At 42.2% G+C, this 15,743-nt stretch overlaps 1 protein-coding gene across 20 annotated transcripts in view; it reads left to right on the top strand.

The window, feature by feature from the left end:
- adgrb2 (adhesion G protein-coupled receptor B2) overlaps positions 1–15,743 on the top strand; it is a 195,125-nt gene that overhangs the window by 54,917 nt on the left and 124,465 nt on the right. For 19 of the 20 annotated variants that reach the window (XR_014598645.1, XR_014598646.1, XM_084032104.1 and 16 more), the window contains exon 2: positions 6,246–7,149. Coding sequence is in view for 18 of the 20 variants with exons in the window: in XM_084032104.1 (XP_083888230.1) it covers positions 6,261–7,149 (889 nt within the window). In the remaining 2 variants the exon portion in view is untranslated. Of the gene's footprint in view, positions 1–6,245; positions 7,150–15,743 lie in introns of those variants that run through there. The other variant, XM_084032096.1, reaches the window with a different exon arrangement.

Raw genomic sequence — 15,743 nt, 5'->3', positions numbered from 1 at the left:
GATGAGGGCCTTAAACATTGTCTGTGGCCATTTTATTATTCAGCTATCCCAAGTGTGTCTCTTTGTGGTTTCACAGCACGTTGTGGTGGCATTTTAATGCAGCGCCAACGGAAGCAGCTTTTCAGCATGTGTACCAAGACTGTGGGGTTTCCAGAGACAGGCAGACGGATAATAATATAATTGGTAATAGTTTCCGTTTGCTTTTACCATTGAGGAGAGCGTAGAGGGACCCACTGTGTAGGAGAAACAAATATAAACATTCTTTTATCCCGAAGTCTATCCGGATGCTGAAAAAATGTAGAGCAGAGAGAGGTCACATTAAAAAAAAGTTTTATTGCAAGAGGACTTTGTTTTTTTACTCGCAGCGAAGTTTTTGCAAACTTTCTTCCGTACATGTGCATCCATCAGCGTGGGAAAGCGAGGCGTTGTTTGCAGCCCCTTCACCTTTCGCTCCACAATTAAAAATAAGTATTAAAAAACACAAAAGTGTTTTGCAATTGTGGGCAGAATTTGTAATTTACTCCATTATCCTGCATTGACTTTGGGTGTATAGAAAATAGTAACTTGCATTTGTTTGTAGGGCTGTACTGAATAGTTTTAAGCTACATTCATAAAGTTAATATTCAAATTCCAAATCAACATGCTGCAGTTTTTTTTCTGTCTATTCATTTTGTTTAATCCTAGTTTTTCAGCACAGTTGGAGATAAAGATTAGACTTCTACTGGTGTTTGTCACTGGACAAAATGCTGCGTGCTGTGCTGTTCTCCCGGAGTTTCACTTCCCCTGATCCCCCTGCCATATGATCAAAACCCCCCCCAAAAAATCCATCCACTATATTTATAGTCTGGTCTTTCACGGTGTCACTGCTGTTTGTGATTGCGGATTTTAAATGATGTACTTATTCCACGTATTTGTCAGTTATGTAAACAGAGACAGAGCGCCACAAGCTGAGACAAACACACACACGCACGCACACACACACACACACACACACACACACACACACACACACAAGCAGACGGGCAGAGAGAGTGGTCTATAGCAAACAGCAGACGAGCAGAATTGGTTGTTGACCAGCATCGTAATTGTACGATTTGGTTGAAATAGAAAAAAAAATAGAGGTTCTCTCTCTGCCCGTCTGCTTGTGTGTGTATGTCTGTGTCTGTGTGTGTGCGTTTGTCTCAGCAAATACGTGGAATAAGTACATAATTTAAAATCCACGTACAGGAACTGGACTTTCTTTAAGTACTAGAATTGACGAACCGAGTCCAGGTTCCTACGACAAATCTTTCAAGGACCATATTGACTGAGAACCTTCAGACAATCTCTTATTTGGGGAAAGTGATACTTTAAGTGCTGTTCTATTAGTTCAATGCTGCTTGCACACCAGCGCTATTCTCTTTTGCACGAGTTTTACATCGGAGACAAAAAAAATGACATGAGTCACATTGTCACTTCCCCCTGTAGAATAATGGAGATGGAGCTGAGAGGAAAGGAAGACAGGGAGTGAGGGATATACATATTTTGCTATCCTTGGTGGTAACATTAATGTCAAGGTGGAAGGGGGAAGGAAGACATCAAAGCTAATGAATATGTATGGTTGCCCACAGTAAAGTGCTGCTGTAGAGTGAAGTGGGACAGAATGGCCTCATGGAGACAGCACTTTAGGGCCTACTCTTGCACAGACTGTGGCTCTATGAATATTCATTGTTCATTGTCCCAAAAACAATTTGCTTAACGCTTCTGACTTCTTCTCATCCGTAAAATGTGCGTACAATTTTGCCTATGCATGGTTTGGCCTATAATGCTATTTATCTTCACTTTTGATAGGTCTGTGGCGGTATAAACTCTTATTATTTGTACAAATTTGTTTTTAAAGCATTTATATGTATCTATATGCATTGTTCTATGGGGAAACCAGAAATGCTATTTGTCATATGCTGTACTATGGAATACATTGTATTACAATCACACCGAATCTCTGGCTTTAACAGTTCAGTGACACCTTATTGGGAAATGTGTCTCTGGCTGTGCTGTGGCTTGTATGGATGGTATATCACAGCATATTTGTTTTAAAGTAAGCATGTTCAAGTGGCACAGTCTATAACCCCATCATATGCCAGACCGTATGATGTCCTTGAGCGTATTTCACAACATGCTACATTAGCCCTTCCAACTGCGCTGTTCATTTGTCAGTGCCGCAGCAACCAGAGCCAACGCTGTTTAAACAAAAAGCTCCTGTCATTTTTTCCCGTGTGAAATATCTGCAGGTGAGAATCCTCTATTTGAAACCCCGTCCAAACAGTGAAAGAAAAGCAGGAGAGATGATCAGAAAGTAGAAAAAAATACATGTCCAGGTTAGGATATAAGGTGTTGCTATGGTTACTTGTCTCACACTACTATCAGCATCAGCATCCAAAGTAAACACAACGGTGTGTGAAAGGAACTCCAATCCCTTTTATGTGGTGTGGTCTTCTGTACAGTATACCATTTTTATGCATCCGTCTTCTTTCTACCTACTGATTATGCGTATGTAGAGATGTACTTTTTTTTTCCAAAATACATTTCAAAAGAAGTTCAAAAGAAACCACTGTGTTTAAATGCCTGGAGCTCCATCCAATAGTGGCTTTTAACTGAGGCAAAATCACAATGGGGCACACGCCCTGCTATATAAAATATCGCCCACCAGTGGATTTGTAAAGCACTGCAAGATACTTATAAAGTAAGTTATTGCTTAATCAAGTTACTACTATTGATGTTATTACCTACAACCCCCCCCCCCCCCACACACACACACACACACACACAAACACTCTTATCCGACCAAATTAGCAGCAGTGTGCATCTTCAGCTCCTTCCAACTCTACTGTATTTCCTCTGCAGAGCCAGATGAACTGGTGGTTAAGGAGACCTTCCCATGACCTCCGGGTAACACATTCAATGTCGGCAAAACCAATCTGTGTCCATCAAAAAAATAGTGTGTAGGTGAATTGTCCTTGAGCATGACGGTAAACCATTTTCTGCATTGCACATCACTCTGAGTTAGCATCAGCAGAATGCCTAAAGATCTAACGGAGATTGTTTACTTTTCACTGGGAAAAATGCAAATTTCTACAATTCCAGAATGATTGCAATGTAGCCCTCTCCTCCATCTCTCCTGCTTTGTGGCCCCCTTCCATCCCCCGTCTGCCTTTCATGTGCTTTTAGCTCTCATTAACACCACCCTCCTATAAGCCAAAGTGCCTCTTACTGTCCGACCTCCGTAGGGTCATCTCTTGACATGGTGAATTATAAGCACAGTCCCTGGCCTCTTAACCAGACCATGTGGACTCTGTGTCCAATGCTGGAAAGCCTTATGACTTACATAAAATCCTGTGAAGCTATTGCTGGGTTTCATTAACCCAGGCCTCAGGGAAGTGGATTACCTGCTCTGAAGGCACACAGGTGCTTGTTGACCGTGTTCAGCATTATGAGGAAAGGTCATTTCCTTTCCATTTGCTTCCAAATGTTGGTAAATGTAACAGAAAACTGTCTTGAGTATAAACCCAACCTTGTAGACTACACCAAAGCTTTTTCACGTAAAAGCATAGAATATTTAGCTAGCTAAGTAGCTGGTGCACTAATTTAGCAATGCATACCTGTCACTGCTATGCTAGTTGAGCATTTCTTACAGTTACTAAGTTGTATTGCGGGTCATATCTGATGCTGCATGTATGTTCACGTCATATCAGCAGAATGGTAAGAATAACAAAGCGCTAACTGAGCAGTCACATGGGTTAGCTCCATCGCTATGTTAGCTGGTGGTCGCAAGATACAAATCAGCAAATTACAAATAATATAAACAAACCAAATAGTTGTCATATAGAGATATATATTTGAACTACTAAATTAACTGTGTAAGCATTACTGTTGTATTTGACCTATAACTACGAATGGCCCTGCAGTGTTTTCAAATACTTTCACAGAATTCCCCACACATTTTTAATCTGCATGCCATGACGTGAATTCTGACGCACTCCAAGATGGTATCATGTCAGCAGGACAATCGCTTTCCAGATTCTTTGCGAGCTAAATGAGCTGCTAAAAACATGGCCAAGATAACGACTGAATTCATTTTTATATATCGTATGAGGCGTTTTGAGTTCTCCACAATGTCCCATTAGAAAGCTATAAGGACATTGTGTACATAGAAAAACTGCTAGAAGCAAACTCTATGGCACTATATAATGCAAAACAATCATTGGAGGGAGATGAACTTTTGACAGAATCTCCTTTTCATAGCTATCAATTAAATTAGCCACCTGATGTATATTTTTAAAATTTTGCTCTTATCTGACAGGGCAAGTTACTCTAAAAAAAGTAACTAGTTAAAGTACTAGTTACTTCTCCCAGAAAGTAACTAAAGTAGTTACTGAGTTACAAATTATAAAAGTAACTAGTTACTTTGGAAAGTAACTTTCAAATAATTTTTAAATACTGATGTGTCAAATAATTTGGACCCCATCTCCATCCCTCTTTGACGGAACTTAAAATCCATGTGCGTGTTCAATTATTTATGATAAATCTGAGTATTATAATGGAATGGATACTCAATACATTGCAAACAGAAATCCACAGTGCACGAATCTAAACCATTTTATTGGAGATATTATAATTACTATGCTTATAGAGTGGATTGATAAAAATAACACAATATATCTTTTGGAACTTTTGATATTTATTGCACCTCAACGGGTCACAACTAAGCCAAATTAAATTATGCTTGTTAATTTATCAGATTATTGAGAGCTTTGATAAGGATGATCTTGAAGTGGACATGCTGCTTTATTGGGAGCCAGTGAAGGTGTTGCAGGATGGGTGTAACGCATTTCTTTGAGTAATTTACACTTTGACTTCTAAAGAAGTCTCTTATGTCCACTTTTCTTTTTTCTTAGACATCCTGGCGCGCGCGCATGCGCGCGCACATACGCACACGGACACCGATTCAAACATTAATGTAAATTAAACCTTTAATATTAACATCCTTCTAGCTTACGTGAACCAGGCAGAACAAACTCCCAACTTCCAGTAGCGGACTCCTGTAGGACTCCTGACTAGCAGACCGTCGGTGTGCAAGCAAGACGGAGTGACAGCGGGCACAGCCAATCACACAAACGGCAGAGCCAATCGAGGAGCTTGTGGGCGGTCTAGACTAAGGGAAACAGGCTTCAGCTTGAGCGGCCGTCTTCCGCTTGGTCCCAGCACTTGACACGTCTCTGTTTACTATAGCGTAACATTTGTTATTTTCTGCCTTCAGTGTAGTAACGCAACACATTTTTTGGCAGTAACGATAATGGCGTTATAATAATGAGATAAGTAATCAATTAGATTACTCGTTACTGAAAAAAGTAACGTCGTTACTAACGCCGTTACTTATAACGCCGTTATTCCCATCACTGCTGACAAAGGACAGCAAGTGTGTGTATGTGTGAGTGTTGTCGTTGTGAAACATTTTACAAAAATAGTATAAGTCAGTATGTGTCTGAAGTAGGTATTAGGCTATCATGCCATGAGGTTTTTGGTAGAGTGGTGCGGACATTTTCCATCTCACACACATCCTCTTCAAACTACATAGAGAAGCAGAACCACTTGAAACTCAAGTGATGAGCAGATACTCGGCATACAAAAATGTAGTGGATATTTAAGTAGTTTCGAGCAAAACTCTAAAACACTGTATGCAGTGTATTTGCTTTTTTTTGTAAGCGACGTGTATTGTGCGAGTCGAAATCAGGCTGTTGGCGGACCCTTACTGTGTCGGTGATGGTAATAGTTTGCCAGAGCCTTGGGGGAGCTGCTCAGCAGGCGATGGTATGTGTGTGTGTTCACATTTGCCAGTGTTTCCGTGTGCACGTATCAGCAGGAAAGGGTAGATCAGGCCCCACAGTGCATGTCTGAAAAGCCAAGTCATCAACCCTTTTAATCCAGCCCAGCAGGGATGTCTTTCTGTTTTTGGCAGTGTGTGTTTGAAGAAGAACGTCATGAAAACTGCTGCCATGCTTATGTTACATTCTGAACCGAGGCGAAATTCTGTCCATAGTTATTTAAACCAGACATGCTCCTTTGGTCCTCTTTTATCTAACAGGAATATTGATATGTTCTTGGTGTGTCAATGTCATGATGGTTTTGTCAGACTGTGTTTGAAGATATTGCCTGATGTTTCTAATGTGCCGTTCCCTGTGTCCCCATCCTCCTCTCTTCCCCTACAGGACGAATGTCATAGGATGAACACTGCTGGTGGGGTGTGTCTGTCTGTGCTGTCCTCTCTCCTGGCTGTGGCTGGGGCCCTGGCTGCCTTGTCTGCCCTCGCTCTAGCTCCTCTCTCTGTCCTGGCTGAGGCTGCCTATGGGGCTGCCAACAGCGTCCCCAGCACCGGGGTAGGGGGGGCCCCGTCGCCCATCTCCTCACCATGCTCCAGCCTTGTAGCCGGCGTGCTCTACGGCTCTTTCTCCCTAAGGGAGCTATTTCCCTCCAGGGCGCCGGGCTGCTCCTGGTCCCTGGAAAACCCTGATCCCACCAAGTACTCCCTCTACCTCCGCTTTACCCGCCACCCTGTCATCTGCCGGACGCACTCCCCCATGCTCCTCTCCCTTGACCACCACCTGGCCAATCAAAGCTGCCCCTTACACATACAGAGAGCTGCTGCCAGGGATCAGGAAGTCATAGATCTGTGTGGCAGCCAATCCAACTCAGAGGGGCCGTACTCCTTCCTACAGTTTGATAAGAACTTTGTCCAGCTATGTCTAACGAGACATCCAGCAGCCGGAGAGCCTCAGGTATCTAAGGAATTGCTGGAGCTGAGACTGGTAGAGGTGTTACTCATCAACAACGAGAACTCCAGTCAGTTTACCTGCGGCGTGCTCTGCAGATGGTTTGAGGAGTGCCTACGCACGGGTCACAATGGTGACCAGGAGATTTCTGACGGAGACGGTTGTGGGATGACCCAGACGGGATGTATCTGTCCAAACCACAACATCATGGCACCACCTATCCCATTGCTTCCGGAGACGCCTCACAGTTTCAGCAATGGCTCATTCGTTCCCGATGACTGCTGCGTCACTGAGCTGCATTCCAATGAAGCAATTGCCATAGCACCCAGAGATGTTCGACAAGGTAGGATTAATGTTAAACATTGGCACACTTTTTTAGTGTATTATTTATGCTCTATACCATCACTTGCTATAACACACATTTGTTGGTGGTAGTGGGCAGTAAATCATTTTCATCCATCCATCCATCCATTGTCTACCGCTTATCCTGTATTCAGGGTCACGGGGGGGCTGGAGCCGATCCCAGCTATCATTGGGCGAAGGCAGGGTACACCCTGGACAGGAGGCCAGTCTATCACAGGGCTAACATATAGAGACAGACAACCAGTCACACTCACATTCACACCTACGGGCAATTTAGAGTCACCAATGAACCTATCCCCATCCTGCATGTTTTTGGACTGTGGGAGGAAGCCGGAGAACCTGGAGAGAACCCACGCTTACACGGGGACAACATGCAAACTCCACACAGAAGGAGCCCGGGCCGACCCAGGAATCAAACCCGGGACCCTCTCGCTGTGAGGCGAGAGTGCTACCCACTACACCACCGTGCAGCCCTAAATCATTTTCAGTGATTTAAAAAAAATGATTCCACACAATTGCTTCATTTCAGTCTCTTTTTAGTTTTCAAGAAAATAAAGCTGAAATGAGAAAGCCGAACTTGCTCCAAGATCAGTGGGGCACACCGTCACTTTTTAAATCCAAACGGTTGTAAACAATGCACATAGGGTGAAGTATGCTTTGGGTTGCCAGAAGCCATAACTCACATCTCTGTGTTCTTCAAATGATGCTACATCTTTAATGCACATATGTAGTGACATTTATATTAAATGCATTCAGACTGCCCAGATTGAGCTGACTGTGGGTGTATTAATAGAAGGGAGCATAGGCTGAGTTCACAGGGAGAGCTAGCAACAGACTTGGCTGAGTTGGCGGAAGGATGCACGTGTGACTAGATCCACTTTCAGAAATATGGTGTTAACAAAGAATAATATTCCTATATATTCTTTGATTTTTAGGTTACTGGGGGAAATGACTGATTCAGGACATGCCTGACTACATACAGATATAAAATCAAGTATTTTTTCTGTATCAATTTAAAGACATTCCAAGTACAGTTTCCTATTTGTAGCTTGACAATGTCTGAATACTTGAGCTGCTATAAAATGCTAAATGTAATATTCCATCCATCCATCCATTGTCTACCGCTTATCCTGTATTCAGGGTTGCAGGGGTCTGGAGCCGATCCCAGCTGTCATTGGGCGAAGGCAGGGTACACCCTGGACAGGTCTAAATGTAATATTAAGTTGCAAAACTTGTTGAATCCGTTACTAATACTTACTACATTGCAATGTATGTCCAATTGATAAATCCATATCAAGAGATAAGCATATCGTCTAAGCCCTACTAAAAACTATAAAATAATTCTATCACATATAAGTTGTTTATTTTGTTGCAGTAGTAAATAGACGAGAAAACTTTCTCCTTGTTATCCTAGCCCCCCCCCACCCCCTCCCCCATACCACCTCAGGGAAGCCCCGTGCCTCTGCTTGACAAGGAATTTATTATTTGAATTTTGTTTGTTGGCCTGTAATTAAAAAATGAAGCAGTTCAAAGGGGCCCTTTAAACCTTCCATCAAAAGATTTGTAAATGGCTGTCAGAAATTCAGCCTTCTGATCTATATTTTAGAGATTCCCCCATGTGGCCAAGAGGTGTGGCTCCTAGGAGTTCAGTTACAAGCTGCATATGTGTGTGTGTGTGTGTGTGTGTGTGTGTGTATGTGTATGTGTGTGTATGTGTATGTGTATGTGTATGTGTACTTGTATGTGTGTGTGTGTGTGTGTGTGTGTGTGTGTGAGAGAGAGAGAGAGAGAGAGAGACACTAAACTAATGATTTGTTGACAATGTTAGGATTTGCCTTTACACCCCTGCACACAGTGTTTGCACCTTTTAAATTCACACAATTGCATAATCATTTTGGGTGCATTACAGACATGTTTGCAGAGTTGACAGTACTAATTAGAACCCAGTCTATCTTATTGCAAGCCTTTAAAACCACACTTGCACACATACTGGGAGCTGCGGAGAGTCTTACCTTGCTGGCGGGAAGGTTATCGTTCTCTGGAGTACTCGGAGAACGAGAAGGGGAGGGACAGAGGAAGAGACATGGTGTAGGAGGACCGATGCACTGTTGCTTGAGACAAAAGCCAAATAGCGGTAAATTGATGCCAAGTGTCGGGGTGATAAGACACTGATGCCAATTGCCTGGAAGCCCCGTTGGCTTTCCTGGGCCTCACCTCAAAGACACTGATGTTGAATACATATCGGTCTGCTGCTGGTCACTCTAATCACTCACCGCTCACAGACACTGCTGTGAACTGCACGGCATCCTTGAGGAGATAGCTTGTGGAAGTGTGGTCAAGCCTTCATGTGTAGAAGACTGTTTTCTTCCAAACAATTCCCCTATGTCCTAATTACCCCAAAAATAGTGGAATGTAAAACGAACATCACACTGTCTGAGTGAGAGCCAGAATCCTGCCTCTATCAACCTCCTGTCACATTTCTCTATCTACTAAAAGACAAACATGAACGCTCTATCTGAGTCAGAGACTTGAAAGCTTGAATTCCTGCTCCATCTCTCCCCGTCTCCATCTCTAAATCTTTTTCTCATGTTTTGACTCTGCAACCTTTCCTACAGCTCTTTAATTTTCAATGCAGATACGAGAACATTTTTTCCACCTCGAGAAAATAAAGCACTCGCAAAGTGATAGAGATTCTGATACTTTTTTGACATTAAATGACCCCAATATTTTACATGTATGTACACAATCTTTTCAGACAGATTTTCGGGCAGATTGCTCTGTTGAAGGGTGTCCCAGTGGACTAGTGGTTGATGAGTAGGTATTGCTGAACGTAAATGCCGGAAAATGTGAGCAACCTTTAAGACACATACCATCTAATAGTGAACTTTCAAAATAAAGGGCCCATGAAATCTGGAGAAAGAAAACATTTTTTAAATTCCTCTGGATGGCTGTGGCTGGGGGGGGGGGGGGGGGGGTTAGCATGGTTACTCACTGCCATTTGTGTGCCTGCGTGTGTGAGTGAGTGAATGGGTGAATGACAGGCAAATTATAATGTGCTCTGGATGAAAGCCCTATATCTTCCTATTGTGATTCTGCCTATGATGGACAATAGTCTATTATGCTGACTGACCTTCACTAAGCTCATGGTATTATGGCTGTATCGACAAAACCCTTTGCAGGTCTCGCTGAAGCCGAGGAGATTGTTGTTCTTGTTGAGAATACTGTATCTTCATAATAGATATGACCCGACTAAGTTCTACTTTGCATGGCATTAGATGGCACGAAGGAACATCATTTCTCTGTGCAGGTGAAGTCTGTCAATAATGAATATTTAGTGTGGCCTGTTTATATATAAATACACATCTCGGTGACCAATGGTGCGGTAGAGTCTGAAATGTGACATTATTTTCAATCAGCATGTACATTATTTTGAGTCCTGGGAATGTGTCTATCAAATCTCTAAATGTTTAACGCCATGACGCTGAGCACATTTGAACCGCATATTTATGTATAAACACAGTTAAACAAATTTTGTCTCATTTTCATATAAAGTGGGTATTAAGGGCAAAACAATCTGAATTATGCTATAAAGAAGACATTTGCTGTTTTATTCCTACTCACTTATACCTTATTCCTAAGTATCTATCCCTGGTTTTATTATGCACTGAAAGGCATCACATACATGCATCTGTCTTCGCTACATCACCCTGAAGCATGCAATAAGTTCTGAAGATCTCATTCCATATATGTTTTTAACACACAATACATAGACCAGAAAGGCCACTACATTCATGCACGTATGGTCAAATCCTTCACATTTTTGTAACTTCCCTGCTCATGATGCAAGTGCTCGAAACCACATCTGCACACACACACACACACACACACACACACACACACACACACACACACACACACACACACACACTCACACTCACTCACTCTCATACAATGTGTGTTTGAGCTCCTTAGGCATTGTCTGACTGAATGTCAGGTCTGCTCGAAAGAAGAAAAAAAAGGAAAAAGCTCCAGATCTGGTTCTTCTGTCAATCAACAGCAACAGCCTTAACACAGACGCATATCATAACTGACGTGCAATGGGTTTGACGCAAAAACAAATACACCACTGTGTATCAACTTCTCATTTTCACAAATTTTCTTTCACTCACCATGGTAATATTTTCATTGTATTGATCTACATTTATCCCCCCTCTGCCTTGGTTCAAAATAATAAGCCAGTCACATCAAATTCAGCTGGTGGTTGATTTTCTGCCAAACTCCTGGCAAACGCCTGACTCTGTGTTTCGCTAGAAAAAACCCTCACTGTTTGAACACATGCAGCTACTATTCATAATTGAAAGAAAATGTGTGATGAAGGCAATATTAGACTGCTTGAAAGTGATCATAAAACCCTTTCATAGGATTGAATAAGCAGGCAATCAAGCTTGCTTTGCACAATGACCAGTGCACATAAAGATATAAGCTGAGCTCAAAGCAATATGCAAATGAGTTTGTCCTTTTAACCCATCCTAAGTGTTGAGGAGCAGTGGGCTGCTGTGAAGCACCCAGGGAGCAACTTGGGGTTCGGTGTCTCAAAGACACTTCGATATACAGGCAGTAGCTGGGGATTGACAGCCAACCTTATGGTTAAAGAACGACCCACTCTGCCCACTGAGCTACAGCCACCCCAGATAATATTCACAAACACACTACCTTCCTTCCCTGAGAGGAAAATGCGTTTATTGAAAATAAGCGTGGACATGCTGTGTGTGTGTGGGTATGGAGCCTTATGAAAACCAACAAACACATTCCTCCACATGGTTATACTACAAAATAGTATAGGGAATGCAGTCAACCTCCATATAACATTTTAAAATAGTACATAGAACAAATAGTGGAAAGGTATATAGTACCTGAAACGGCATTAAAAGGACCTGCAAACCTTGGTGGCCTCACCATTTAAGCCAGTCATGGCTCTGGAGATGACAATGCCGTCATCTCGGTCCTTTGTTTCACCACTTTGATCTAGACTCAAATGTCTATTTCAGGGCTATTGGACAGATGGGGAGAGTTTGTACTGATATATGCAGAGAGAGAATCAATAGTGACTTTGGTGTCTCTCAGACTTTTTCTCTAGTGCCGCCCGAATGTCAAACTTCTGACGTACCCTATGAAATATCTCGACATCTACTGGATGGAGTTCTATGCAGACATCCATTGGCCTAGTTCAAAACAATCTAGTTTTATTCTTCTGACGTGGGTGATCCTCTGACTTTTCCTCTCACACTACAAGGTTCACTTTTTGGATTTTGAGTTAAATTTCTTGGGAACTATCGCCATGAAATCTGGTGCAGACAGGCATATAACCCTCGAAATCACATAAATGATTCCCTCACCCTACCTGAGGCCATCATTGCATTGACATTTTAATTTGTCCAATACTTTGGTTTGTAACCAAATACCTTCAGAACTAATGACATTCCCAGCAGCCTCAGCTGTAGTTCTTAACAAATGTAATCATGCTACACAATCCAATTTGTTTTGTTGGCATTGAGCTCAACGCACCGCCATGCCTAAGTACAGCACTTCTGTCGACCCTCTTGTTTTCCATTTACGTTTGTCATAAAAGCACTTGAAACTGATTCTATAACAGACAACCGGCATAGAGTGGCTTTGAGTGGTGTGTTGTTATATTGAGATGAAGAAGAACCATGTCCAAATATAGTTTGGTAATCTCAGTCAATAAGCATTAGCTTATTTCGCTTAATTGGAGAATTTCCATAATACCACCGTGATGTCTCCCAGCCCTCTTTTTCCTGGTGATTGAGATCCACCGCACAGAAGGGGTTAAATATTTGATATAGACCTGATTATGTTACACAATCATTTCCACCCCATTCACTGGCTTTTTAACTTATCTAAAAATTACACTCAGACGTCCGATTTATCTTATTGTATGAGTACAGGTGTCCTCGTGTTATCAGCTGTTGAGGGTTGTACGGACATGTAGAGTAGCTTTACACGTGGCACCATTGTTCGCAATCATTCATCAATCATTCATAATGAAATTATACCATCCTCAATGTGTTGGCTCATCCATCATGCTGTGGCAGCCACCATTGCTGTCCTTAAATGTAATTTATTGGCTCAGTCGCATTAACTTGAGGCTGGAAATGGAGGTTTCCTTCTAAAGAGTGCTCTATGTGTATGCTGTAGTACACCGTGACAGCATGTTTAGCACATAACTAGCACAACACTACACTATTTGCATTTAAAAAAGTAATTCTTTGAATTGTCATTATAATTTAATGACAGGATAAGCTACTTCAAGCTAGCTTGAGATAGTGTCACAGGGTTGGATAAATTGAAGGATTATGGACACATTTTCTACATTTTCTTCCAAAAATACTTGTTGGCATAATACTATTACTACTACTTACTATTACTACTCAAACATTACTACTTGGTTAAAGTTAAGTTAAAATAAAGCAATCCTTGTTCAGAATTATAATGGACTTGGTGCCACCATGTAGACACGGTTGTCTTTTTCTTTGTCTGGTTATATGTCATGCTTCCAATATCCACCAGCAGTGTTTCAGATGCAGCAGTACCAGGGCAGCCAGATATATAGATATATATATTTTTTTTACTGCAGTGTTTTTCTCTCTTTCTTTTCATTTTTTACTAACTTACAATGAGTGGCAGAGGGCCATTTTTCAGGGAGAAAGACTTCAATTCTTTTGATTTTTATAATAGCCCTGTATAAAGCTATGTAATAAATCTCAACTCAAATCAGCATAATGAAACACTTCACATTAGCATCTACGACGCATGTAAACTGAATCCAGGCTTGATCATATTCCTGCACCACATTGTGGTAACAAATAATTCTGCATATACAACATATCTAAATCAATATGGACAAGATGTCCTGGTCCTGTCGTGTTTCAGGTACATGGTTCATTATCCAGGTGTCAGGTTGTCCCACAAGTAGGTCTTGTAGCCGGACACCTGCCTCAGTCTCTTGACATTCACACCTCCATATGGCATTCTCCCCCTCACGCATGCACACATGCACGCTCGCACACAGCAATCACTGGGAATGCTCATTAGCACAGATAGACGGTGTAGAGTGTGTTCTATGTGAAATGGGGGAGGCATAGTGAGAGACAAAGAGAGATGGTGGGATGCAGAGACAGACACACAGACGGAGAGAGAGGAAAAACCTCGACAGAGGACTGGGATTTGGCTGGGACTCTTGGGACCATATCACCCTTGCATTGAACAGGAGCCAGTGGTCCGTCACTTTCTCACACACACACTCACTCACACACACACGCACACACACACACGCACACACACACACACACACACACACACACACACAGGCAGGCTCATCCCTTCCTCATGGAATACTATCTGCTTTCCTGGTAATTAGAGCAGAGCGTAGTGTGTGTTTTCGTGTGTGTGTCTTTAGCAGCATGGGTGAGAGCGGTGTTTACTTTCACACTGTGCTGGAGTACAGCACATACAGGTGTTTTAATAACCCTTAACTCCTCCAACACATACAACACATGCACACACGCACACAACACGTGCACACACACACACACACACACACACACACACACACACACACACACACACACACAATGCACAGATGCCACCGTTGACAACAAAGTTGATTGTTAATAAAATGAGCGTGTGTGTGTGTGTGTGTGTGTGTGTGTGTGTGTGTGTGTGTGTGTGTGTGTGTGTGTGTGTGTGTGTCTGTGGACTGTCTGCTCGGGTTGTCTGCGGTGACAGGATTAGTATTCTGTGCTCATGAGCCATGGTTCTTTCTGAGAGCACTGAGCCCCTTTATGCTCTAGCAGAAGCCCCTACACAGAGGCACACACACACACACACACACACACACACACACACACACACACATACATACGTGCACACACACATACAGACATACACACCTTGTCATTTATATCCATTCCCATTTCTTTAACAGATCTCTGCAGATCAGTATGGATTGGTGCACAGTACACTGCCTGCCCTTGGCAGTATTTCAGAAGAAACACTACACAGGCCAACTTCCTGTTGATGCTATTAAAAATCTCGTAAATCAAAATAAAGTAGAAGTTATAGTGTGTACCCACAAATAAATGGAGCTCTTCGTCCTGTTGCGTCATCGACTGGCAACACCTCACTAGTAAATTAAGTTATTCGTTCTTGTTGATTGGCAATGCATGTACATTTGGAGTTCTTACACGACGACTATGTTCTGTACCTCAAACATCAGTGCTCGCTTACCTCCATCTGGTCCATAGAGAAAAGTCTTCTGTATATCTTAGTTTGTTTAAATACAGTTTAGTTTTGTGTACATGTGCACATTAGCTGAAATCCAAGACAGGGATATATTGATGATCCGATAAGAGGACTATATTGCCTTCATTAGTTAAACACTGTTAAATGAGCCACAAATATGTCTTCACACACAGTGCATTAATCTGTCATTTGACCTTACAGGAGAAGATAAGCAACATGTCAGCTTGGTATTTTTCTACAGAATACAATGTT

Source organism: Eutrigla gurnardus (assembly GCF_963514095.1).
Source record: "Eutrigla gurnardus genome assembly, chromosome: 17".
Taxonomy (NCBI): Eukaryota; Metazoa; Chordata; class Actinopteri; order Perciformes; family Triglidae; genus Eutrigla; species Eutrigla gurnardus.
This window is presented reverse-complemented; position numbering and strand designations above follow the sequence as displayed.